The sequence below is a fragment of the Trachinotus anak genome, unplaced genomic scaffold, assembly GCF_046630095.1.
Source record: "Trachinotus anak isolate AG129_WGS33_773 ecotype Australia unplaced genomic scaffold, CSIRO_AGI_Tana_v1 ptg000016l, whole genome shotgun sequence".
Lineage (NCBI taxonomy): Eukaryota > Metazoa > Chordata > Actinopteri > Carangiformes > Carangidae > Trachinotus > Trachinotus anak.
In genome coordinates, this window is record NW_027273867.1 from 24523793 (window position 1) to 24550415 (window position 26623).

Sequence of the window (26623 nt, forward strand, 5' to 3'; positions counted from 1 at the left end):
CACCAAGTTCCTGGGGATCCATCTGATGGACGAGCTGACCTCCGAGGACAACACCACAGCTGTCCTTAAGAGGGCCCAACATCGACTTCTTAATGAGAATGGGAACTACATGTAAGAAGCCGTTCCTTTAAAAACAAATATTTTATTAAACTACTTATTTTTATTCTGTTTTAGTATAATCTTGGTTTATTTATTAGTGATCTTATTTATCAACTTGGAATTTTACAGGCTTCTTTGCACTGAATTCTGACTGGTGGATGTGTGAAATTTCGTTTTTTATGTGCACCATAAAAATGACAAATAAAGAAATCTTAAATCTTGATCTTATTCTCATGTCAAGTGCACTCAATTCTGACACCCCAGCCCCCCAACCTGTCATCCAACAGGTTCAATGACTCTACTCAGGTATTCAAACAATCATGAATAAATTTGGAGCAAAAGTGGCACAATAGGCTACTACATCAGACGTTTTGTGTCAGGCCTGGAATGAATCACTGTACAGTACAAATACACTGTTAGGCAAGCTAAGTCCAAAAACTATTCTGACGCACTGTTTGGATCCTCATAAAAACTATTCACTCTGACAGGAAGCCCTCGCCTCATCATTGACAAAGCCCTATGCCATCATTCCCGCCGCAGCTATAGTAACATGCTTATTATTGTAGCTCAGAAACCCCATCCTTCTGTCGACTATGCGGTAACACATTGGGTTTGAATCAAAAGCTTCTGAGGTCTGACAAATTACCCGCCTATATCTCACAATAAAAACATCAGGATTAATACTGGCCAGACATGGAGCCACCCAGACCAATGCTTTGTCATGATGATAAGATCAACAGCAGGACATGAACTCACTATGCGACCTCTTGTGGTCACCCGGGCTGTGGATCACAACTAAAAGAACAGATGTGTTGAAGATGTGATTATGAGGGCAGAGATAGTTGTTTTATCCAACAAATGACATGAATCACTTAATGATTTGTTTGACATGTGACCACACTGCCTCCTAGTGACCATGGAGGGGTATGTCTCTGTAGCCCTTTTGTGATCTTTAATGTATAGTGGGTGTCTGTGATTTTAGTGATTTGGAACACATAGTTATTAGACTAAACTGTAGGACTGTTCTGTATTACACTGTTAATCAAATTAGTTGTTGCTTAACTCATATTAATTCTATTAATAGTACTGAACATCATCTTGACTGGTCCTGTATGCAACTCTAAATGATTCTTTGATTTTCTGCACTGCCGTTACTGTCAAATCGTATGTTTTTCTTCACATTATATGTAATATGCTCTGATATACAATTTATGTGTAAAGTCATTGTTGATTTACCATAGTGAGTGGAAGTTTGTGAACATGAAATCTCAGTAAAATTAATCAAATCCATACCTGCCGCAGTCCTCAAAGCAAAGGGGTGGATGCTCTTTGGCTCAAAGAAGGTTGGTTCTCTGCCCATAATGCAAGAGCTATAAAAGAGCTGACAGCCCATTGTTCCTCAACACTTTCGGTACTGTAGTATCTGAAGTTCTATAGGATATGTGACTTTATGGGTTTGGTATGTTTAGATAGGGGCCCCAGGTCAGAGGATGCACTGGGAGATGGGTGCTTCTCTGTTTAGGAAAATGTGGCCTTTTTTGGTCTTAGGTGTAGGGGTTTTGGGAGATGACTGTCTCTCTGAAAATGAGGCCTTTTATGGTATGGATCATATATACGTTGTCTTAGGTTCATGAAGACAACCAACCTATATAGACGGGGAGTTAGAGTAGTTATTCAGAGGAGATTCATATTGGCTTCGACTCCTCTCTCAGGCAACCCAGGGTGCTTGATTTGATGCTGGACTTCTTTGTAATAAACCTTTTTATATACAAGTAAGACGGTGTCAGCGGAATTTCCTTCATCATCATTGCGTCATCGCTGTTTAATAAACAGCAGTACTTTAACTGTCTTCCTTTTTACAGTGTTCTTTTTATCCTACTTTTAGCTCTTCTTGGGTTTTTCCCTTTTCCCGTTTTTCAACATTTTCTATTAACCGGTTGCCAAATCTCTTTAACTTGTAATTTAATTCCTGTAGTGGAACACTGACGTGGACAATGTGTGAGCTCACTGTTAGTCTGAATCCTTTGTTTGGATAATGTTAACCATTACCAAGCAATGTCTCTGCTGAAATACTGTCATCATGTAGAAACACTTTAGGTCAACTGTGTTGTCATGTTCGGTCACAACTATAAAAACCTTTTGACGTTCTTTTATCCTACTCTCTGAACTGACCCTTCACCCTCCACTCCCCTTTGATCATACCAGAACAAGGTCGACCTCCTAAAACTGGTTCATTTTATCAACATTCAGTTTAATATCAGTTTTTACATGTGATTAGACCTGATGTCTGCGTAGCCAGAACCTGTGACTTTGGTGCTCACACTGAACAGAAGCATGCAAACCGTGTTAGATTCTGTCCTTTGATAATTCCAATAAAGTTTATCCAAACAATGTTGACAAAAAAAGAGGAAGACAGCGTTACTTGTGCAATCTGACTCAGTAAGTAAGAAGAAATTAGAAGCAATTCAGAAGATGTGAATAAAGAACCAGGAGAGGTTTAATCAGGTAACATAAATGAAACACCTGTGAAGGTTCATCATGGCCCTATGGGGCCCCAAATATAATCCCATTTAATACAGCTGTAAATATGTGATCTGTATGTACAGAGTTCAAAAATCCAACCAGTTGTCCATGAGTCACTTGATGTTTTGATGATACTGCCATTTAATGGTGCACAGACTTTAATGCAGAGAGTGCTATACGGTAGATCTGCCTGCGTGTCTCTGCACTTTCAGTAACAGGAAAAGTCCTAAGTTCACTCTGTGACTGCCCGAGCTGCTCATTACATCTCATAAAGAGTCTGACTTAACTGATGTGATTGTAATGGTTTTATTCAACATATTAATCATTGCCTATTAGAGAACTACAGACTTTTTAATTGTGCTATAAGAGGCCTGATCTGTAGTCAGTTATGGCGATGGGCAGCATAGATGAGGCCAATGGGTCTGCACTTGTAATTATAATATGATGATGGGAATTGATTTAGTTCAATCAGAGAATAGAGGAGGCATGTCTCAACAGTGTAGTCAGTGATCTCTTTTTTATTTTACTAGCTTGTCATTATCTGATTCAGTGAGTCAGGTGAACTTACCCCTCCACTGACAGGACCAAACTTGTGTCCAGATTTATCAGGCTCCTCCAGATACAATGTGTAGAAATCTGGCCTAATGGGAAAAGTGAGCTTTCCTGAGACTTTGCATCAAAATATCAAAACAAGAATATTTTAATAAGTAAAATTCAGAAAGTCAACCCAAATGATTTCACAGAATCAAATTCAACTAATGACAACAGAAATACATTCATGCAATGTTCTGAACAAAAGGAGCCAGATTTAAATTAAAGGTTAGAGGAGACCAGGGATGGTTGGGACATGGGTCAGTTGTAACACTTCCAATTTCTCCAATTCCAAGTTAGGAATCCCCTGATTCACTCTACACGTGCTCAGTTTAGTCCTTATTCCACATGTGAGGAAGCAGCTATTTAGAAGGAAAAGGGTCATTTTGAGATATTTTTGTGACAGCATTCTCTGCTTTGTAGTGAAACTCTTCAAACTAAAATCATGTTTACTGTGAGTCTATGAGATATCTTTCCTGCAAGTTGTACCAAGAGATATCACCTACGCTGTTTAATCGCAGATACGTGTAAATATTTGTGTAACAAGATACAGAAAGAAAATTCCACAGCCATCCCTGGCGTCCCTAATTTTGTGAAATTTCCAAAATAGAGTCCAGAACCAACCTTTCATCATCTGGTAGCTGCAGCCATTTCAGCACAGTAAATACTCTTTCTTCAAATGGCACCTTACTTAAAAAAAAGAAGGGAGAGAGAGAGATGGCAGGAGTAAACATTATGTCTTTAAAAGGCAGCAGACACATGACATCAGAAGCTGGCTTTGAACCAGAGTGGTAACATGACGTAGTAGCATTTTCTTGTAGTTACACTGACCAATCAAAAATATGATGCACAAACTGTGGTATTTTGTGCTCAGCTCAGTGTTAAAGCTGTTAGTGTTAAAAATCTAATTAATAATACAGAGAAATAACATGAGATGGCAACAGATGACTTAACTGTCCCATGGACACAGACAGGAAACAATTAGAACTAAAAACACAGAGGCAGAAAGTAAAAAAAAAAAACCTCAGGGACACCTAAAAGTCAGAGAAAGCATTTGGTTTTTGAGTTCAGTTGAGTCCTCACTCTGTCCACAGAGTGGGGGAACTTTGCCAGCCTCGACCAAGGGGAAACCAGGCGTTACAATAACTCATATAACCACAATGAGCAACTGTGCTGAGCGGATTGAACAACACGTCCAACCTGGAGCCGGATGGACAGAAACAGCAGAGACCACGTCAGGTTCTCCTTCCTGTTTCCAGAACAGAACCCGGAGGCTGCAGTGTACACAGGTTCACCAACACTTGACAGATGAGGACTCAAAAAACATAGCCTGGTCTGATGGATCTTGATTTCTGCGGAGGCAGCAGATGGGAGAGTCAGAATCTGGCATTAACATCATGAATCCATGGACCCCACCTGCCTCGTGTCAACAGTCCAGGCTGGTGGTGGTGGTGTGGGAAATGTTTTCTTGATTCACTTTGGGCCTTCAACACCAATCAATCATGGTCTGAATGCCATAGTCTCTCTGAGTGTTGTTGCTGACCATGTTCATCCCTTTTTAGCCACAGTTCACCATCTTCTAATGGCTACTTCCTGCAGGATAATGCTCCATGCTCCATCCACACACATGACAGGGAGTTCAGTGAACTTCAGTGGCCTCCCCAGTCCCCAGGTCCAAATTCAGCAGAATCCCAAAAGAAAGTTTCCAACATTTTGTGGAATCCAGGACACAAAGAACTGAGACTGTGTTGTCTGAAAAGGGAGGGACTACATCTGGGATGAAACTTCACATCCAGTTCCTCCAGCAGCTGCTTTGGCAAACTGTGATGTCTGCTGTCAGTGAGTCTGAGTCAATACAACAGGAGAATTTTCTTTTTGGCAACAAAGACCTAAACCAACCTACTAACAGGGACTGTCTGTGTATTATAAACTGTTCCTCCGTCACACACTGTTGTTTATTTTGACACCATCCTGCAGCTCCAAATATCTGGCTAGGGCACCAAATGTGGATTAATCCACCACTTAAAATAGTCCTCAATAAATGCACTATTTTCTCTGGTTTCAGTAACATCTGTTAAAAACTACAGTGACAAACTGTTTTAGAAAATTTAATGAGACTTTTAAAAAAATTAAAGTAATATATTTGTGAGTTGTGTCTTCAACAGGAACCAACAGGTTGGGAGCCGCAGGCAGGGAAGTCATAAGTCAATACCAAGTACTCAGGGGCAGACTAACATATTATTGATTGTTGGTCTTTTTGTGGGATATGTGCAGCCCTACCCTATCAAAATCTGACTGTTCCAGGATTCCTTCAGGGCACCCAGAGTAAGAATACAAAGACGGTGATGAATCAAAGATGGTGGCCGTGATACCAAAACATGGCAGGGAGGAGTGTGAACAGTAATGCTCTTAGCATCTAGGCTGATAACATTTGTGCTCTGAAACCAGCATACACCCTCCCACACAGCAATAAAAACACTCTATGTTGCAATATCAGAACAGTGCAGGACTTTATCAGCTTAGATCCTGTTATTGTACTGTTACAGCAATAATCACCTTCATTGGATCATTTACAAATATGATGTTTACTATCAACAATTCCCTGTCCAGTATCAGTGCACCTTACATGAATTGATGTTGCTTCATAGATTGCAAATGTCTCTGTGATGAAACTAATGATAAAATGTTTTCTGTGGAAAAACACAGAGTTTAAAATGCATTTACAGGACATGAATCATGTACAGCCACTGGTCTCGATGTGCTTTGGTTGATGAAGACTCCTCTGAAGCTTTAATAAAAAAGGTCAGCCTTTGGAAACAATAAGCTTCTGAAATACATCTGTTACTCCTTGCAACACTTGACTGAAAACAGACTCAGCAGACACCAGACATAAACGAAAGGTCAGACAGAAATATTTACTTTAATAACTCATCCAAATGGTAGTTGTTAACCCACATATGGTATGGGGCCTTTGCTACACTGCCTGCTCTTCTCTAATGGTGCACAACCACTGTCTATAGAAACATGTGATAACTCAAAAGTCACATTTTGGTTGCTCAGCGTGTTTTTGAAAAACAGAAATGACAGTCTTACCCATTGTAAGGTCGGTATTTGTTTGGGAAACTGCCATTTATTTTGACATCCGATCCTGGCCAGAAAAACGTCCCCGACTTCAGACCCTGGTACTTTGCTGTGTGCCAAACCTGAAGACATGCACAGGGAATATGGGTCAACATAGGTTGGGGTGTGTGACTGTATCTGCCTTGTACAAAACCTGACATGGGATTATAACAGTTCAACACTTATAGCACACTTACTGAGTTAAACTGTCAACCACACAATGCCATTCTTCGTGGCTCCATAAAATCGAATGAAAATATTCCCTAATTCCCATTTCCACTAAAATTTAGCTTGAACTTATCAAACTGAAATTTACATGTGAACTGAAATTGTGTCTGCTTCATTTAATGACTGAGGCAACATATCACTTTATATTGTAAGATATCCAAGACCTTGTTTTTCATCAGTGCTACAGAAAAAGGAAACATGTTAAATGCATTGTGCATCATCTTACAATATAGTTTATCTAACTTCTGTGTGTCGTATTTGGTATCATCTGAAATTAATTTATCTTTACTTTACTCTTAACAAGACTTACAGGTTGTCCGAGGTACCAGTCAGGGTTCTCTTTCTCTGGACTGGACAGACTGAAGGTAGCATCAAACACCGGGTCATACATGGTGTTGTCAATCAAACCATTAGACTCTGGATAGAGACCCTGAGAGCGGAGGCAAGAAATATGGGTGATGGTTACTTGGATATGAACCAGTTTCTGTATAAAATACACATTTGAAAGTGCAAGTGTCAGTTGAGTCATTGTGGATTTGTGATAGGGTGAAGTCTGGCTCTGAATGTTGGAAAGGAGAAGCATACAGTTAATAAGATGTTAGTCACTGGGAGTAAACGGTATCTACAGCGAGTATTCCCTGTGAATAGTTATTTTTTTCCAAGGCAGTTCCTGGAAAACCTCTGGAAGAACTGTGACACAGAGCTGAGATATTTCAGCTTGTCCTGAGCATAACGACAGCATACATGCAGAGGAACCAAGTCTATTCTGTGGATCTGGAAAAAAGATTTCACATACATCAATTTATTGTCAACATCTAGAGGAGCAATCTATGAGCCACCTGCAAACATTAGCACTGATATATCTCTGAAACTGTGAGTTAAAACAAATTGTTCATCCATCACTTAATTTGACTGTTTTGGTTCAGAGCAGGAAATGATTGGCTTGTTGTACAACTGCAACACAAAGGAGAAGAAACAGGGCTAAAGTCTACAGATGTGTGCTTACACGCTAACATGCTGAAAAACATGCTAATGTCCAGCAGCTATAATGTTTTCCATGTTCACCTTTTTAGTTCAGCATGTAGCATTCGAACTCAGTACTACTAAACACACAAGAACACACAACTGAAGCTGATAGGAATGGCCTGATGATGCCTTTAGATGAACATTTAAAGATCCCATATTGTATAATGTGACATGTCCATGTCTTTTTTGATTATAAAGCAGGTCTAGGTTCTATATTAATACTTTGAACATGGACAAAATGAAATGCAGCCTTAAAATATAGCTTTGTGATGGTTTTTGGTTCTTAAAACCACAAATATATCTTCTGATGGATACTCTGAACACATTTAGAAAGTGTAAAATATGGGACCTTTAAAGGAATGTACAGGTCATCCTGATGGGGTCATGTACCAAATAGGCAATAGTTGCAGAACTATTTCAGTCTAAGTGTTGGACCAAGTGACAGACTGGCATTGACATCCATGCTAATATATAATAATGTGGCTAAAAAGGGATCTGGCTTCTGGCTGAGAAGAGCAACACAAATCGAAGTGGCTTCACTGGTAAATCATCAACAACAACAGTTAAAGCTTTTACTTGCAGTCTGTAGCTGCGTGTCAGCTGCCAGTGCAGTGCCACTGCATGCAGGCTGCTTTTTCCAAGCCCCTGCAACTAATAAAGATCACATTTTAATGGGGGATTTTCACCAGAGCTACTAAAAAAGTGTGAAATATACAGCCATGTCTGCATGTGCCCTGTTTCTACGTGCATCATTGCAGGTGTGCATGTCTTCATGTGAAGCAGGGCGAGTGCCTCGTGTCTTTACCGTAACAATGGTGTAGTGATTGGGAAAAGTCTTGCTGGGAAATGCTGCCTGCATGTACGGAGCAGAGGTTCCACACGTCTCTGTGACGTAAAGCAAACACAGAGGACTCAGCTAGAGAACACTGTTTCCTCTACACATGGCTCCAACAAATGTGTTATTGTGGACATGGAAATTGAGCCATTATATGATCTCTCTCTCTCTGTCACTTACACACACACACACACACACACACACACACACACACACACACACACTAAGATGAACACTAACTGAGTTTGTTGAGCACAGGGATGAGAGTGCTCCAGGTCTGCAGGTACTCAGCTCTCAGTCCATCCAGAGAGATGAGGAGCAGTGGTTGCTGCTGAAATCTATGAGGGAAAAGAAATTCAATCCAGAGGAAGATACTGGATTAATCACAGACGAATACAAACAGATACAGCCATAAGTCACAGATGGAGAGTGAATAAAACAATGGATGAAATGCAGATTATGTACCCCAACATTAATTGTGTCTTCTATCAAATTGGGATAATTATATGAGAAGGATTAACAAACGGGCCCACAGGTCATCTGTGCAGCAGGTTATTATGACCCATAGTTAAGTTTTGTCAGGCAACATCTAAAAGCTGTTTGATACATATATAAAACAAGAATTTCATTGGAGATGAAAACAAATGTGTAGAAAAAAACAAAAAAACAAAGGACATCTTCAGTTCTCACCACTGAACTTACCCTGCTGGACACGAGGGAGCCGACAAGTCCTCACACTCATCCTCCACCCACTCTCTCTCTCCTACAGCAGGGTGGAAAACATACAGAACACATTCATGTTAAAAATGAAATATTGATATTGTGTTAATAATACACATTGGATAATATGGTGATGACAGATGTTTGACCTCGTGGATCTTTTGTTTATCACTTCATCTTGTTGCCTTCTCACTATCCATTAAATGTAATTGATCTACTTGTTCTGTTTTGTACTGTTGTGGTTACAGACTGTCTCTCCACCTCCCGACACTCATATCTGAATCTAATTCATTTCCTAAAAAAATATAATAAAGTAAGTTAAAGTAACTTTATTTATTAAATATATGCACGCTCTCCAGTCAAACAGTTTTGACCACCATCAATTTTGCATAAATTTCAGTCAAGAGGGCTTTGATAGGTTAGGATGGATATGATCTTCATCTCTGGCATAAACAAAATACTAAATCTCAAATGAGCATTTCAGCCGGCAGCAGCACATGAGAAATGTCACTATAATAAAACCGAGGTGGTTCTCCAAGTCTTACATTTGTTCATACAAACCTTTCCCAAAGCTTTCGTGAGAGGTCCCGAATCTTAAAAGAAATCTTCAAAATTGAAACTGTGTATTTGATCTAGATAAATATCTGAGTATGTGTTGAAATCAGATGATATGACCTAACAAGTTTGAGTAACAGAGATAGGACTGTAAGACATCTGGTGGAGAAACATAATCACGTTTAAAGTAAGGGCTTTCCCACATTGGATCATTACCAATTACATCTCAGTCATTTACAACAAAATAAATAGTCACAAGCATTACACAGTTCACGCAGATAACCTTCATGTTGCATATGGGAGGTTATGTGACACTAGCACTGTGTCTTGGTTTCCCATGGTTAACCGTCCATCTGTTACCATCCACTCATCCTCTCACATTTAGCCTGATCAAATCTACTCATATCTTTGCTCTGTCCACCTCTGACTAATCCCATCCTCACCATGGCAGACATTTTTGTAGTTTGTGCAGCAGTCTCCTGCAGACAGGCAGTCATCGGAGCAGTGACATCTGCTCTGCGTCAGCCTCTTCTCTCCACAGCGCAGCTTTGTGCACCCCCACTGCTCAGCTGCAGGGAACAATTATGGGAACAAATGTATGCTGAATTTGATTGTAAATGTTTAACTCTGCCTTTAAACTGAACTTTGGTACTCCACAAGAGTGAGCCAACTACAACAATGACAGAAAAGTAAGAAACAGATGGAGAAAAGATGGAGATAGAAAATAAGAAACAGCAAAGTTAAAAGTGTGATTGCCATCATGCTGCCTCAGGACAAATGGTTGCTCATCTAGATGGCTGACAGGTGTTGAACTTGACCAGCTGAGAGGGCGTGAGGGCAGTTTTAACAGTGTCTCACTTGGCATGGTGCAGATGTCATGGTAGTCATAGCAGCAGCTGTTACTGGTGACGCAGCCCTCGTCACATCTGCAGCCGGGGATGTCGCCGTCGTAGGGCTCATAGCATCGATTTCTGCAGGATGTATGCGGGACGACTGGAAAAGACAAGACCTTTTTCATATGTTTACCTACAAACCACACGTGTTACACCTAATGGGTCGGGGACAGACGCAACAAGTGTTATTCCTTCAGTCAGAAACATGCTAGAGTGGTGACACTCATACCGCACATGCTCAGTTGGACCCTACCCCCACCAGGAAGACAGAAGGCATGTTCATCTGTTCCTCCTTCTAATGAAAGAAAATGTTTAGAGCCTTTACGACCTTTGGTATGAATGAATCATCACTTACTTTGTTTGAATCATTGTCTCGTTGACTTGTGAGTGACAGGGTTGGTGTGTGTGAAAGGTTGGTGTTGGTGTGAGTTTTTTATGGAGAAGAAATTGAATATTACAACTTTTCCATTTTTTTCTCAGAACACCGTGCTTCATTGAAATATAAGAATCTCAAAAAAATTCTGTCCTTTTCTTGAAATAACATTATTCTCATTATATTATGATTTTTTTTGTTATATTAAAGCTTAGATATATTAGACATACAGATAATATTTCTTTATTATTATTATTATTTCTCTTTAAATATATTTAACACAACTTTTGCTCTAGTGATAGCTAAACTATTCCTACAAATATTAATGTGATGACTTGAACTTATTAAAATGTGCAACTTCATTCTTGTGAATCTCAGACTTTTTTTTCTTTTTTTAACCTACATTGGCTCAAATATACTCCACTGTTTGTGTGTCAGCTTTGCAGTGACTCAGTGGGACACGTGCTAGTCATTAGTTTTGCATATATTGCATTTACTTTGTGTTAAATATATTCTTCTGTGTCACATGAGACATGCTCATAGGTCACATTTCAAGTCATAACTGTCATGTGATCTCACACAAAAGGAAGCCTTCAAGTGTCAACGGAAAAATGAAAACACAACTCAACATGACAAATCAGGTTTTTCAACCTCTGACTTGCTTCTACAAGTCAGAGTAGATTATTTTAGTTATGCAAATTAATTCAGAAGACAACTGGGATTAAATGGGTAACAGGCTTCGAGCTTCTAACACAAAGCATGACCATGAGTTTCATCAGTATATTTATATATCAGTGGTCTGCAGCCACACAGAGGAACAGCCTCCACCACACTAGTAAACAGAAGTGAAGGAAATTTTGTTTGTAGTGATAATCACATTAAAAAATGTTAAAAACCTCAACAGCAGTGATTACCTCCATTAATATTCTCCCATTTATCCCATTTATGGTCCACAAACCTCATTCAGGACAGTTTTCACTGGGCCTATTTGTTCAATAAAAGGTAGTGCCACTGAAGTCTATACTGAAGATAATTAGCTGTGATTTTTCAAATACAAATTCCCAACTGTGCGAAACAAAATAATCAAGTCAAACATGTACAGACAAGAATGAAATGTGTGTATTTGAGGCAAAAAACACACAACCAGACTGTTGGGAGCTGCCCAGTGATTCAGATATGTATACGGAAGCGTACTGCGATGGCACGCCAAAAGCCTTATGAGGAAACAGCACCACTGCTCCTGATATGAGTCAGTACTTCCTCTGAGCCACTGGAAAGCTGGTGAAAAGAAAAGGACCACACAAGCAACACCAATAATCAGCTGAGTTTTAAAATCACTGCATCTAAGCACATTCTTCCATGCCATCTGCTGCTCCAGTCATTCATGTGCGTCGGACACTGAGTGACACTGTGCTGAGTAAGGATCTGAGCACGTGGTTGGCTGATGAGCTGACCTCCCTGCTACTGTGGGGAATAAGCAAAGCAGGATGCGTAAGGTAGGAAAAGAGGTTTGCCTGTTATATGTCATGGTATCTCTGAATACTGTTGCTCATCAGGTAATTTTCAAAAGCTACTTTAGTTACATCTAGTGGCTAATTTAGGAAGCCACAACATCACTAAACAAATCCCATTCATTGTTTTTTTGTCAGATATCAGATTTTAGCAGATGTCAGATTGATAATGAGCTTAAACATTAAGCTTTCCACCAACTGAATGCTTCACATTTCACAGAGGTTTCACCTGTGGATTTAAAGCTCCATCCAGTCTAAAGGCAGATGTCCATGTGTTTGTGATTATAAAGCAGGTCTAGGTTCTATATTAATACTGTGAAAGTATCAAAGCCTCAGTCCACAGAGAAATGCACACAGCCTGTATTCAGACACTGAGCCTTAAAACCAGCCGTCAGGACTTCTGGAACTTTATCACAACAAATGTCATGCTCTTTGGTTCTTAAAAAAAACAAATATATTCAAATATTCAAAAAAAAATATCTTCTTATGGATATCAACACTTCAAATAACACTGGACATGTGGGACCTTCACAGCCTGCTCAGGCTGACAAGCAGCTGCCAGGCACAAAAAGAGTGAACACTGCTCTTTACTGTCTGTAGCCAACGTTAATTACACAAGAGTTTAAACCGACGTTCACTTAGCCTTAGCTAACGTAGCTTAGAACCAGTTAAATGTGACTGATAGGATCTTCAAGCATGTTTCATACCACATGGTGTCCACAGGGGCATCAGTACATGAAGTCTGTAACTGTACATTTAGAAAAAATAACCTTATACTCTTTTATCATTTAAAATGCTTCAAGGGATTTATGGAGATGCTCTGTTTAAATTCCTTAAGCCTGACTCGCTGAGTAACTGTGATTACACTGATTTAATATACAGCTGACTCATTATAGTCCAGGCACAATGAGTTGTCCATTATTTTGTGATAAAATCCAGATTTCATGGCATGAAAATGAATAAACAGTTGAGTCACCAAGTATGGATGGGACCTCCAGAGGGGCGAACACAGAGGTGTTTTTTTGAAATGAGAATTTGTTTTAATGTGTTTAAGTATATGAGAGAGTATAAACATGTACACATGTGAGTTTGTGTGGGTGTGTGTGTGTGGGTGGATGTGTGTGTCTGTCAGCACCTTTATTTCGACATTTCTGCAAATCCAATCCAAGACCAAGTCCAAGACCAAGGATTAGGGTCACAATTCATACGGCCAAGATACCTATCTGTGGCAAACAAACACGCATACACACACACACACACACACGCACACACGCACGAGACACAAGAATAAATCTCCTCAGAGTGTGTTTGTCCTGGCACAAATGTAAGATGAAGCTGCCAACTAGTGCGTTTCTGACAAGATGAGACATGTTTTGTCAACCAAAACAACACCAGTTTTCCGTCTGTCTGTCACCCACACAGACAAACACACACAACTGTCGGTACAGAGAGATCAGTGGTGATCGGCTGATGTTGGATTTGTTAAGCAGCAGCCAAAGTAGTTTTAACAAGTAAAGCACTGAGTCTGAAACCAGCAACGTTCTCACTGAAGGCAAGTTACATAACACATTTAACCGAAGTGCAAAGCAGCCTGGGACATGTTCCTCACATTCCTGTGCAGTTACAACAAGTTGGCTCTTTGTTCCTGTGATGCTCTTTCAACCCACAAATGCAAATGATCTTAAAGCTGCTGCAGTGGAGCTCATTTAGTCTCCAGCTGATCCAGGCAATGAAATCCGCAGTTTATTACTGTCAGAGGATTGAGTTTGTCCCATATCTCCCATGATGCCACTTTACATAGTAATATTCAATATCTATATGTGAGCACGTGCTCTCATCCACACCTCCATACATAAGTAATGGTTAAAATACTTATGCACATTTTGCATTCAGTTAAGCTCCTAAATCTTGTATTCAGTCTGTGCAACGAGCAACGCCCCCATTATCGACGGTTCAGACCCAGAGCCAGTACTTACAATGATCTTCTTCTTTTTCTGCGACTCCTTCCCCCAACCCATGGCTACCACGAATGTGTCGGTGTCTCACTTTCACACAGAGATATCACAGCACTGACCTCTGGACCAGGTGTGAGCAGCAGATAAGTGACTGTTTAGAACAGATGAGAGCAAAGGAGATAATCCCTCGTATCTGTGCTTTCAGTCTGTCAGATCACACCTTTCAACTCCACAAATTCACCTGATACACGTGAAATGAAACAGGTAGCAAGGGGAGCGTAATGATTAGCTCAGATCAGGAACACACTCAGCAGACGTCCAGCAGATTCAAACAGCCAGTGTGGGTGACTGATTGCTGTGAATATCAATAACAGCTGATAACCTGGAGCAATATATTGGTTTATGTGACAGTATAAATTACAGCCATTGTACAAGTGAAGTCAATAATAGACTTTTAATAATGTGGAGATGATGTTGACTCATGCCTTGCCCCCACTAACAGGGAATTTGCTGTTTTGTTGTCATCAACAACCTTGAGCTTGGAACTATGACAAACAGCTTCACATGATAAGCTCTGATTAAGTTTTGAATGATGAAAATTCAGGACCTTTGCTCTGAAAGAAAAACAGCCGTCAGAGCCATAAAGTGAAGTAAAATAAAGCAGGTACTACCCAGTGCCTGCCATACGGACTGTTGTCTGACTGCCAGAGCTACACCAGCTGATGCATTCCCTCGAATTTGGTGGGATGTCTCACACTTTCTTAATATTTCCCTACAGAGCCTGGCAGACTTCAGCAGTTTTTACCAGACACAAATGAATCACCTGTTGTCAGCCTCCTAGCTGGGAGTCCTGCCAAAGTGCCTGCTCAGCTCACGCCAGCTCCCCCCTTTTGGAGTGTTTCAGAAACAGCTTGCTGATGAGAGAGGTCAGAGGAGAACGGACAGAACCACCCTTTACCTCTGTGGGGGCAGAAAAGCTTCAGCGTGAACGACACGTTTAACCGTGAGGTGGATGAGCCACAGGAGCAGAAGACCTTTACTTCGTTTGAGGGTCAAACTTTTTCAGTTTTACAACTGAGGGAAACTCCCGACCTTGACTGTTAATAATCTACCATTTAATCCATTATCTGCACATTCAGTAAGTGACGCCATTGTTTGGTTATTGTTATGCAGTTAGAACAACTGCCTGTTACCTACAGACCGGAGGAATAACATTGGGCTTTGCAGGTTTTTTTGACTTGATCATTTTACCTCTACAAATTGTTGGCATGATTATAATTATAATCTAATTACTTTAATGAAACAAAGGGGAAATTGCTGTAAGGTTGAGTTGATCAGAAACAAACACAACATGGCTTTTAAAGGGTTTTGTTCTTGTGTTTCAAATTTAGTTATTTCCTGAAATGGTTTTTTTTGCTTATGTGAACTCGATCGGAATTTGGTTTAGGGCTGTTTTGACACTGGTGCCAGTGACAGATCCTTCAGGGGACCTTTTTGAAGCCACATGAATAACAGTTTTGTTCAGGTTACTGAATTTCACATGCACTGTTGTCCCTGTTTGGAATCTGAAGGAGAACTTGAAACAAGGTTGTTTTTCCGAAGAATCGTTCGGCCACATCTGGAGGAAAACCTGTTCTTAAAAGAATGACTTAAAGGTCCTACATTCAATACTTTTTCTAGTGTTTCATTTTTGAAGTGTTGATACCAATAAGAAGATATATTTGTGACTCTTATAACCAAAAACCATCTAAATGTAGTTTTCATAAATACCTAGGCGTGCACCTCTGCAGTAGACAGGACTGGTCCCTGAACACAGATGCCGTCTACAGGGAGGGGCGGAGCCGGCTCTTCTTTCTCAGGAAGCTCAGGTCCTTTGACATCTGCAGTGAAATGCTGCATGTGTAGTCTGCTGTGGCAGCGACGTCAGATCAGAGCAGGATGTGCTGTAAGATGCAGACCACTTTGGACAATACCGACCATCCTCTTCACAACATCCTTGCAGGCCAGAGAAGCAGCTACAGCAGCAGCCAACGTCTCATCTCACATGACACGTCTAAAATTATTATACATTAGTGACTGTTGGACTATTTGAACTTCCCCAAGGGATCAATAAAGTATTTTATTTATTTATTTATCTATCTTACGTCTCCTCTCTCAGGCCTCTCTGTGGAGCTCTAGTAACAACAGGTCAGTCAGCCAATCAGAAGAGAGGATCTGAGTCTCAATTCTTTCTCACTGTTCTAAATGTTTTGTCATGACCAGGAAACCAGATGATCTGTGTCTAATCCCTTCAGTGCAACATGTTTGCATCAATTTTCAGTAACAGCAGAGAGATGATAAACAGAACCTCAAACATCAGATCATCAGCTCACTCCCCCTGCGAGGCTTCACCCCCGTGTGAAGCAGACACAAATCATTGCATGTTTTTGTAAAATGCCCTGGATATTTGTAATGAAATTACAGCATCTGCTGTCACTGCTTCCACCAGCCCAGTGATGTAAGTTTCAAGATGACCTCATATGGTTCACAGATACAAACAGGTTTTCCTGACATCATCTGTTCTGTATTTCCATGATTCTCATACTAGTCTCATGTTTCCCCCAGGATCCTTATTCAGTGTTCACAAGTGGTCGTGGCCTCTTATGAGTCATATCACAGTGCAGTGATACAAATCATGAATCAAATCGTGTCCTCCTGTAAGAAACGAGCCCACAGGTCGTCTGTCAGCAGGTCACTATGACCCATCGTTAGGTTCTGTTGCTAGGCGACATCTAGTGGTCGTAGTAATGGTGACAGGAGCAAAGGGAAAAGTGCGGTGACGTAGTTTATAGAGCAACAAAGTCCACGTCAGGAGGAGGTTGGGGTGGATGAATGAATATGACCCAGGAGAGCGGTGTTCGATTCCCATGTGACAGGAGCAGTTTATGTTGTTTCTATTATCCATGACCGTTCGTTGTTATTATCGTAACCATGACAACAAAGATCGTATGATGTTGAGAAAGTATGTCCAAGCAATAACCATGGCGAAGAAGGTGTATGAGAGATCCTGTGGTGTGAATTGGCTTCTAAATGAGGATTATAGTGTAAGAAGGCTTGACACAATGTCACTTCTGCTCCTGTAAGGCTGTTTTAACAGTGAAGAATGAAGATTGATGTCCCCAAAGCTGTTTGAGGTGTGGTTCAAATTTTTCACATTTGCTTGGGAATATTCAAACACAACAAAAATATTCTTCATACAGCAAGTTAAATAACACAACCGACCATCCAGTGCTTTTCACTCGAGTCCGACAGATTGTACGAGTTAACTTGTTTAGTCTGTCTCATGTCAGATGTGCAGCACCTTGTGTAGCAGTAAAAAATCACTAATGTAAGTGATCGTGATATGTTGGACTGCCTGAGGTTAGCACAAACATGTCTGATTACAACAAAGCAGCCACAGAGGACTCAAAAAACATGTGTATCAGATTTAAAGCCATCTCCTTGGAAACTGCTAAACACTCAGTGAGCACTGAAGTGCTGAGCTGCAGCTCAGGTTAACTGCACACGCACTCAGCAGGCAAACAGGACATCAATTCTGCTGGAAACCATAACACTGGGCTGCCTTAAAAGCCAACAATGGACTGTGTGTCAGTGGTGAGCTGGACATGTAAACACCTCGGTGGTGGCCGCTTGCTGATGGGGCAACGTTGCTTGTAATTTGGTTGCATGGCAACTATGATGAGAAAGAAAATAAGTTCCAGTCATTCAAGGTTTTTCAGTTCTCTACGGCTTTTATTTGGAATTCTACAGATATACACGTCTTCATCTACAGCTTAGCAAGCTCCTAGGTCATGTTATTGACATGTTTTTGATTATTTTCTCTGCTGTGCTGATTACCATGACAGCTAGCTGCGTTAACTCGTCAGTGTAACATGAAAGTAAAACTCCGACCGCTCTTATATGTGCAGAGTTAAAAATGTGTGAAGGCAGGAAGTCGAATGAGGTAACTTTTCACAGGCTTGAGTCATTTTGCAGAACCACAGTATCGCAGAGATCCTTTTACTTAACACATTTTTAAAAAAGAACCGGGAAAGACTTCTTCACTCTGAAGGACGCAGTTTGATCTTTTTTAAGAGCTATGATTTTGTCCCTTTTATACGTCTGTCTGCAAGTCAGCGCCTCTCTAAAGCAGATGTGGTTTTCCACCATCTACTTCCCATAGGTGGGCATGCACAGCACACAGATTTACAGAGACACAGATGATTATGTTGAACATTTTGTAGGAATGTTAAGCATCAATTGCGCTTCTATATACTGTGATTGGTTGTGGATGTTTCTATGCCTGCCTCAGACTGAATGTTTTCATGCCAAAGTATACAAATAAGACCCAGATTTCTCCTTTACAGCACCATCAGTCTTGTCACTACCTTGAAAAAAAAAGCACAATATCAGTGGTGGTCTTATTACAGCAAATGGGGACAGACTGTTACACTGGATTAATGCTTTGACACTAGGTGCTGTTATTATTATGATGCTACATAATAAATATGAAAAATTGTATAAAAATATACACCTAGATGATCAGGTGAGACAAAGGGAGGGAAAGTTGCAGTCACTGTGTGTGTGTGTGTGTGTGTGTGTGTGTGTGTGTGTGTATACACACCAAGGTTAGGAATTAACTGCTATTTCTTCTTCTTTTTTCTTTTTTTTGGACAGTTATTTCTGTTCCTTTTAGGGGAATAACTTCCATTTGTACCAGTTACATTTGTCTGCTAGCCACTGCTGGAAAAAGTCAGCAAATCAAAAAAAAAAAAAAAAAAAAAAAGGAGGGCCTGTCCCAGCAAACTCACTGTTGATGTGACGTTTGTTTTTCACCACATTGCTTAACTGTGTGATTGACACACTGGTTTGTACAGGTCTGTGTTTCCCTCTCTGCCTGATTGCACTGTATTAACATTTCATGCAATTTCAGGCCACACAGCCAGACCGTTATTAAAAAAATCATGTTTCTGTGTCAGAATGATGATCATATCTGTGGTAACATGCAAAGGCCACTCGTCATCAGCATCTTTCTGAAGAAAACATCTTAGATTCTCCCAGTAGATCCAGAAAAGAGTTCACTGTTTTCATGGAAATTTTCTGACCCTGGTGTTGTGTTGATATGAGTATCTGCAACGTGTATACTGCATGTTGTTTTAGAGAGAAACATTTTTTTGGGAAAGACCCTTATTCACTTACTTGCCAAGAGTCAGGTGAGAATATCAACAGCACTCTTGCGTGTGTGTTGAAATATGAAGCTCCAGCCAGGAGATGAGCCTAGCTTAGCACAGACACTGGAAACATGGAAACAGAGCCTGGCTCTGTCTCAGCTTACGTCTACCTATACCAGTCTGAAGCCAAACAGATACAGATACAGTGTGAGCTTCAGAGATGCTCGCAGGCAGGCTTTGTTGCCTTTGAGCAGAGCCAGGCTAGTCTTTATGCTAAGCTAAGCTAACTAGCTGCTGGCTCCAGCTTACTACTTAACATAGAGACAAGAGAGCAGTGTCAGTCTCATCTAACTCTCAGTAAGAAAGACAATCAGTGTATTTCCCGAAATGTCAAACTGTTCCTTTACAGAACTATACCAGAGAATTCTGTGTTTTAGCCTTTTAACTACAAATAAATACACTTTCCTTTCAGCAGTTGGCTTCTACTTATTTCCATTTAGCATGAAAATCAGTTTTAAAGGTTGGTTTGAAAAGTTCTCAGTGTGGGCCCCACAATGATCATATTCCTTCCTGCAAGCTGCAACAGTCGACTCATTGATTTCTATAAGTGAGAAAGGGCATATTACGTTTTTATTCTACAACATAGATGGTCAGTAGGAACATGAGGTATACATCATTTCTAGTTATGTAGCTAAAACACTGGTATGGTCCTTTATGTGTTTATGAGAATATACTGTATATACTGTATTTATGAAAATTACAGTGGCAGCGGTTAGAAAAAACCCCCATCCTGCATCATTCCTGTGCTAGCTTATTGTTTCTTGAATTTCATGGATAGCATTGAATATCCCTGTGTTAATCTTCAGACTACTACTTGCCAAAAGGTTCTTTTGATCTTTTCAAATTTCAAAAATGCACTCCCCTTTCCAGCAGTTCCTCAGGAGTGGAACAACGTGCTGGCTGTCCAGCAAGCATGTGTTGAAAATGCAGGACTTCTACAAATGGCTACATCCTGTATGTGTGTGTCTGTCTCTCTGTGTGTCTAGTCGTCACTCTCAAAGGTGTGCAGGTGGGTTTTGAGTCTCAGGGTGCTGGTGTAGGTGAGGTTGGTGGATCGGTAGAGGTCCAGGCCCGTCAGGATCTCCACGTCTCGGACTCGGGCCGTATGGAGCTTCAGCAGGTCTTCGACCCACTGTGACTCATCCTCGGCGCTCTGCAAAGACACAGACAGGAAGTGGTTGTTCGCTGTGGATGCCATCATTGTGCTTAAAGCTTGTGTTTGGGTTTTAATGGAGGGAAATGTTATCAATAAGTTACTGCTGAGTTGGTTTTAAGGGATGAGAGAAATGTGAGACTTTGATATTAACCAGTCTGCAGACTGCAGGACTAAACAATTCCACATGGCTCACACATTGTGTGAGCCATTGTGTTCATGCAAGCAGCATTAGGCTGTGGAAAAAGAAGCACATATTTTATAACACTATTTTCAAGAAACAAAACTGCACATTTAAACCTAGGAAAGTTGCCGCACAGATTTGAAGTGTATGTAGTGGAAATAACCATGGGCAGGGTGAAGCAGGAAGTAATTAATTATTCATTGAGTAACAGTTTTTGACCCACACACACTATTGGTGACTATTCTCTTGAGTTATGGCCAAAACTGTGTTTAGTGAGGTCCCTGTGACCTTTTACCACAGAATCTAATCAGAGCCGTAAAAAGAGGAAATCAGAGAGCTCAGAATAAAGTCCTCAATTAGTTTACTAATAAAGATGAATTATTAGGCTGATCTCAATCTCTGCTTGTGTTGTGTTTAAAAAAAAGAATAACACACACACAGACACTGAAACAAAGAACAACTCGAGATGCACACCAACGTAATCAGCATTTAATGAGCTCACCTCACCTGGCACGTAAATCAGCAGGTGCTGCCACAGCCACAGGGAGGATTTCATGGAAATGTTCATTAGTGTCAAATTTCCCAGTAAGGTGAGACATCAAAACAGTCTGGCTCGTTTACAGAGGGTCAACGTGATACACGCAACCTGTACCACGAGGACAGCTGAATAATCAGCCTCGTACTGAATAATACATTTTAGCACCCTGGCGTTTGCCCTGCTTACAGCTCCTTCCACCAGGTACCACAGATTCACACAAAAAGACCCTCTAATGGCAGTAATTCATCTTGTGTGCTTCAGTTTTCTACATGTGCATGTTAAGGCTGAGCAGAAGTTAAGTCAGCATCTTTTCACACAGAAAAAAAACCTCAGTCAACAAAAATGCATCACTAAAAACCTAAAGAGATCATTAAGGTTAGGCAGCAGGTCCCACAGATCTATCTGCCCAAATATCAAAGAGGCATCGTACTTCGTCAGATGTGCAGATGAGACCTCGGTTCATTCTCCAGCTCTTTTTACTCAAACTTTCGGGGCATATCTTGTAGTTGGGTGAGATTGAGGTCGGATCCTGTTCCCACACAAACAAACTCCTCAAACAGTTTGCACCAAGACAAAGACCAGTTCTTGTAGTGGGAATCAGTGTGGGTGTTTTGGTCCACACCTGAGTGCCAAGAATGAAAAAAAAAACTGGAGTCTGAGTCAACGCACATTTAACCATGCTTTTGATTTCAATTGTTCCTTCATCTCAACAGTTTCACACTCTGCTGCTGTACCAGAACCAACCTCTGAGAGGACTGGAGTTGTGCGTGAAATCATTATGATGTTACATGTAAGAGCTGAGGGAAACATTACATCGGAGAAGCGGCAAGAGACTAAACAACCACCTGTAAACAAACAACACCAACCGTCTGACTACCAGACCAAAACCACCACGTGGAAGACTCGTACTCTTGTGGCGACTGTCAACCAATGATGCGAGATGTTGTTGAATGCTCTGGAAAAAACCTTTTAATATTTGAGTGAACCTTCAAACCAGTTGTTTCCTGTGGTGTCCAGTCCAAGGCCACACAATACACACAATAAACTGCTGTTTTATAGTGTTGCCAGGAGACAAGATTAGATTTGGTGTAAAAAAAAACAAACAAAGAAAACAAAAGATGGATGAGTGGGGGCACGTAAGCCTGACTGAAGGTAGTGTGACTATCTGTTGGGGAGGCAAACCTCCTGAAGCACTGACACTGAAAGAATCCCAACCAGGAGAAGCTGACGACAATGGTGGTGAAGACAACCCAACCCCATGCTATCTCATTAGATTTTGTCACCCAGCTCTGTCTTTTCTTATCATTTTGATTGAGAGAATCCCTCATGGCAGAAGTTACATACTGTCGACTGCACGACCCCTGGACATGAAAGTGACCCCCTTACCGCCGACACGACACGTTCTGCACTCTCTAAAAAGTCTCGTTACTTACTGCTCACCATTGTTAGCAAATCACAAATTAAGAGCCACGTTTTGTCTTTTTTCTGTTATTTGGTGCCACTGCTCAGCAGGGGTCACAGCTCTCAGTTCCAGTTAGCCTCGGGCTTGACTACATGTTAACTGACCTGAACCGGTTTTAAAACCTTCAGTGCCATGCATGTACAGTCGTGTCATTTGGCACATGTTGCACACCACACACACAAGAATGACAGAGTCAAGGTATGGCAGCCAATAATTATATACAAATGATCATGAAAAAATTGCACCTTTTCAGAAGTGTTGGCACTCATCACTGCTTGGAAATAAGAGACAAAGATTCGTCATGTGCCACACAGTCTTCTGTGAATTATCAGGACACACAGAAAAAGTCATATTTTAAGCCGCCCTGCCCTCAAGCTAGCAAGAGCAATGAGCTGTTTTGTAATTAAGCTTTCAGAGATGTCTGTAGAGAGCAGAACTCATCATTTACTATCCAAGGTAAAGCACTCAAATATGTTCCCCCAGAAAAAACAAGATACCTATTGGAGGAACAGATGCCACATAGCTGAGGACTAGACAGCTTTGTACAAATAAAGAAATTAAGATCTGAAATCTGACCGTATAGTCAAGGTCTGTCATGATGAATACAGGTAAAAGGTCAAGGTTCATATAATTATGTTTTGTGAAGCAATGGTAGGCAGATTTTGAAGGTTGGACAGAGCCTGGCCAGCTGTTTCCAGTCTTAATATGAAGCTTCACTGACTGCTGCCTTAATATTTAAGAGACAGGGATGAAAATGGCATTGACTTCTCTCCACCAGGAAGCGAACAGGTTTTTGGCAAAAAATGTTGACTTTTTTCTTGAATGTTTTCAGTTTAATTATATACGTCACAGTTTGAATCTCTCCTTGTGTTGTGTTTAAAAATATAAATAAATAAATAAAAGAAAAACCACACCCACCCACACACACTGAAGCAAAGGAATCCACAAGATGCACACCTACACGTAATCAGCACTTAATGAGCTCACCTTACCTGGCACGTGAGTGAACAGGAAAACCACAGAGGATTTCATGGAAATGTTCGTTAGTGTCATACTTCCCATGAAGGTGAGACATTAAACAGTCTGACTCACTAAAGGAGGGTCAACGTGATACAAGCTACCTATACCAGAAGGACAGCTGAATAATACATTTAAACGCGTCTGCACTGATTACTGCTCCTCCTGCCAGGGACCACATGTTCACTCACAGAGCCTGTAATGACAGTAATTCATCTTGTGTGCTTCAGTTTTATACAAGTGCATGTTAAGACTGAGCAGAAGAGCGAGGTCGGAAAAAGAAAAAAAAGAAATTCCAAGTGAACAAAAATGCATCACTAAAAACAAGACCATTTGAGGTTATGCAGGAGGTCCAATCTGCCAAAATATCAAAGAGGCAACGTACTTCATTGGAAGTCTAGGTTGGCTCTCGATTGGTTCCCCAGCTTTTGGATTATGCCTTGTAGTTTGGTCAGATGTTGTTACCGTAAAACAGAGCCTGACCAGCTGTTTCCAATCTCAGTGCTAAGCTAAGCAAACTGGCTGCTGGCTGAATGTTTAAGAGACAGGAATGAATATGGCATTGACCTTCTCCTATAATTCCTCCTTTAATCATTTTGGCAAAAACTGTTGAACTTTTTCTTTAATGTGTTGAGTTTTTGTTTTTGAATTTTGCTTACAACCATAAACATCTTGAGTGACATTGTATTGTAGACAAACGAGACAGTGTTGGCATGGCGTGTCCCTCTGAGGGCCCCTGAACCCTCACACACTCAATTAACGTCACCAGTAAGTGACTGAGTGTGAGAGGCTGCAAGGGCTAAAAATGGCATTAAAGAGGAACGGGGCAGCACTTTATGACGCACCACCGTTACCTTGATGATGCCAAAACATGTTATGTACAATTGTGGATTTGGGACTTCCAGGCATCCCCTGGTAACTGCTGTAATCCAATGTTTCATTTCCTCAGCAAAGGTCTGCAGAAATTCTGACTCACAGAAAGTGTGCACGACAGGCCCTCAAGCCCTTGATGGTTTGACAGTGGGACAGCCCTGAGCCCTCATGAACTTAACAGGGAACCATGTGAGTGTGTGTGGGTGGACATTTGGATTGCCTCCCAGCTGTATCTGCCACCTCTTTCACTGCTTCCAGGTGCTTCCTGGCTCCTTACAGCTGTCTGTCCCATCCACCCCCTCACCTGCTCTCTAACATTCCGAAATCAGCCCTGCATTATTTATACTAGCTTTTTATCACCAACAGTCTTTGTCAGATTGTCGTCATTTGTTCCCTTGCGGTCATTGTGCAATGCCTCCTTTCTTTGTCCCTCCCTGCTTGCCCGTCTGCCTTTATACCAACCTGCCTCTGAACCCTGTCTGCCACTAGGAAGCATCTTACTGCATCAGCCTGCCTTTGTTTGTCTGTGTATGGGTCACCTGCCCTTCCTGCTACTGCTGTGGTAAATGTTCTGCATGACGTACCGTACGAAAACAAGATGAAATTAGATCATTTCCAACCACAGGCCAAAACCAACATCCAAGTTACCGTATTTTCTGGACTATAAGGCGCACTTAAAAGCCTTTAATTTTCTCAAAAAACGACAGTGCGCCTTATAATCCGGAGCGCCTTATATATGGATTAATTCTGGTTGTGCTGACTGACCTCAAAGCGATTTTGTGTGGTACACAGCGCTCATGGCGCTCTGTCAAAATCAGTACGACTTTGGTAAACTACAAAGCCGCACCGCTTGCAGCATTACGGCTACCGTAGTCAGGAGTGTCGCGGAGTAATACATACGAGGAATGAGCTGAAAAAGTGAGTGTATTGTGTCGTATTTTACGTGTTATAACTGAACAATTTTGAGAGTTATTGTGAATACACTAACGTTTGATTTAGCGGTATCAGACTGTTTTTTTTACGTGTTACAACTGAACAAGGTTGGGAGTTATTGTGAATACGCTCATTAACGTTTGAACAATGTTGAGAGTTATTGTGAACGCGTTTAATAAAGTCTGACTGACTTATCTGTTTTGTTTCGCTTAATGCGCCTCATAGTCCGGTGCGCTTTATATATGAAAAAAGTTCGAAAATAGACCATTCATTGACAGTGCGCCTTATAATCCAGTGCGCCCTATAGTGCGGAAAATACAGTAATAGTAGACTTTTCCCTGCAGTTAGGGAATTAAAATATTTAGATTTAAAACCGCTGACACGACAACAAGCAGAAATTTGCGCTTCCTCAATACAGATGATAGAGCTGTTCTGGAAAGGGACAGCTAATTACTTTGCACTCATTCTCACTCAAGTCATTGTTGGCTTTTTCAATATTTAACCAAGCTGATAATCTTCTCTAATCTTAAAGTCCCACTTCTCTCTCATAAATGTGCTTTGCTTCACTTGGATGTTTGAGCTTTATTGTTAAGTGTTTTGTGTTCTGTGTTCCGATTCTTTATCACCTGGACAGACAACTAGTTTGCAGCCAATCATAGTCCAACATGCAGCCTCATGCACGTGCACTGATGGCGAACATTTAGTAGAGGAAGCCAAGAGGATTGATCGGCATCAAATGATAAAACAAGGATTTATGACGGTTTGTAGAGTTCACACAGTAGTGA

At 40.9% G+C, this 26623-nt stretch overlaps 2 protein-coding genes and 1 long non-coding RNA gene across 6 annotated transcripts in view; 1 reads left to right on the forward strand and 2 right to left on the reverse strand.

Annotated features, from left to right (window-relative positions):
- The window catches only part of LOC139634176 (ectonucleotide pyrophosphatase/phosphodiesterase family member 3), a 35093-nt gene extending 20505 nt beyond the window's left edge, over positions 1 to 14588 (reverse strand). The window contains exons 1-11 of the mRNA XM_071500491.1: positions 14451 to 14588; positions 13610 to 13697; positions 10556 to 10690; positions 10141 to 10266; positions 9125 to 9185; positions 8663 to 8760; positions 8393 to 8472; positions 6872 to 6991; positions 6307 to 6416; positions 3838 to 3903; positions 3191 to 3263 (exon numbers count right to left, since the gene is read on the reverse strand). Of these exons, the coding sequence (XP_071356592.1) occupies positions 3191 to 3263; positions 3838 to 3903; positions 6307 to 6416; positions 6872 to 6991; positions 8393 to 8472; positions 8663 to 8760; positions 9125 to 9185; positions 10141 to 10266; positions 10556 to 10562 (741 nt within the window). The 5' untranslated portion in view covers positions 10563 to 10690; positions 13610 to 13697; positions 14451 to 14588. The remainder of the gene's footprint in view (positions 1 to 3190; positions 3264 to 3837; positions 3904 to 6306; positions 6417 to 6871; positions 6992 to 8392; positions 8473 to 8662; positions 8761 to 9124; positions 9186 to 10140; positions 10267 to 10555; positions 10691 to 13609; positions 13698 to 14450) is intronic.
- An 854-nt stretch (positions 14589 to 15442) lies between these two features.
- Positions 15443 to 16330, forward strand: LOC139634180 (uncharacterized). Of its 2 annotated transcripts, none has more exons than XR_011693918.1 (3): positions 15443 to 15567; positions 16001 to 16084; positions 16204 to 16330. It is a non-coding gene; the product is annotated as an uncharacterized lncRNA (long non-coding RNA). The 2 variants fall into 2 exon arrangements; XR_011693917.1 differs by lacking the exon at positions 15443 to 15567 and adding an exon at positions 15576 to 15656.
- A 1842-nt stretch (positions 16331 to 18172) lies between these two features.
- The window catches only part of enpp2l (ectonucleotide pyrophosphatase/phosphodiesterase 2-like), a 45428-nt gene continuing 36977 nt past the window's right edge, over positions 18173 to 26623 (reverse strand). For 2 of the 3 annotated variants that reach the window (XR_011693914.1, XR_011693913.1), the window contains exons 25-26: positions 19783 to 20831; positions 18173 to 19728 (exon numbers count right to left, since the gene is read on the reverse strand). Coding sequence is in view for 1 of the 3 variants with exons in the window: in XM_071500490.1 (XP_071356591.1) it covers positions 20661 to 20831 (171 nt within the window). In the remaining 2 variants the exon portion in view is untranslated. Of the gene's footprint in view, positions 20832 to 26623 lie in introns of all 3 variants that reach the window. The other variant, XM_071500490.1, reaches the window with a different exon arrangement.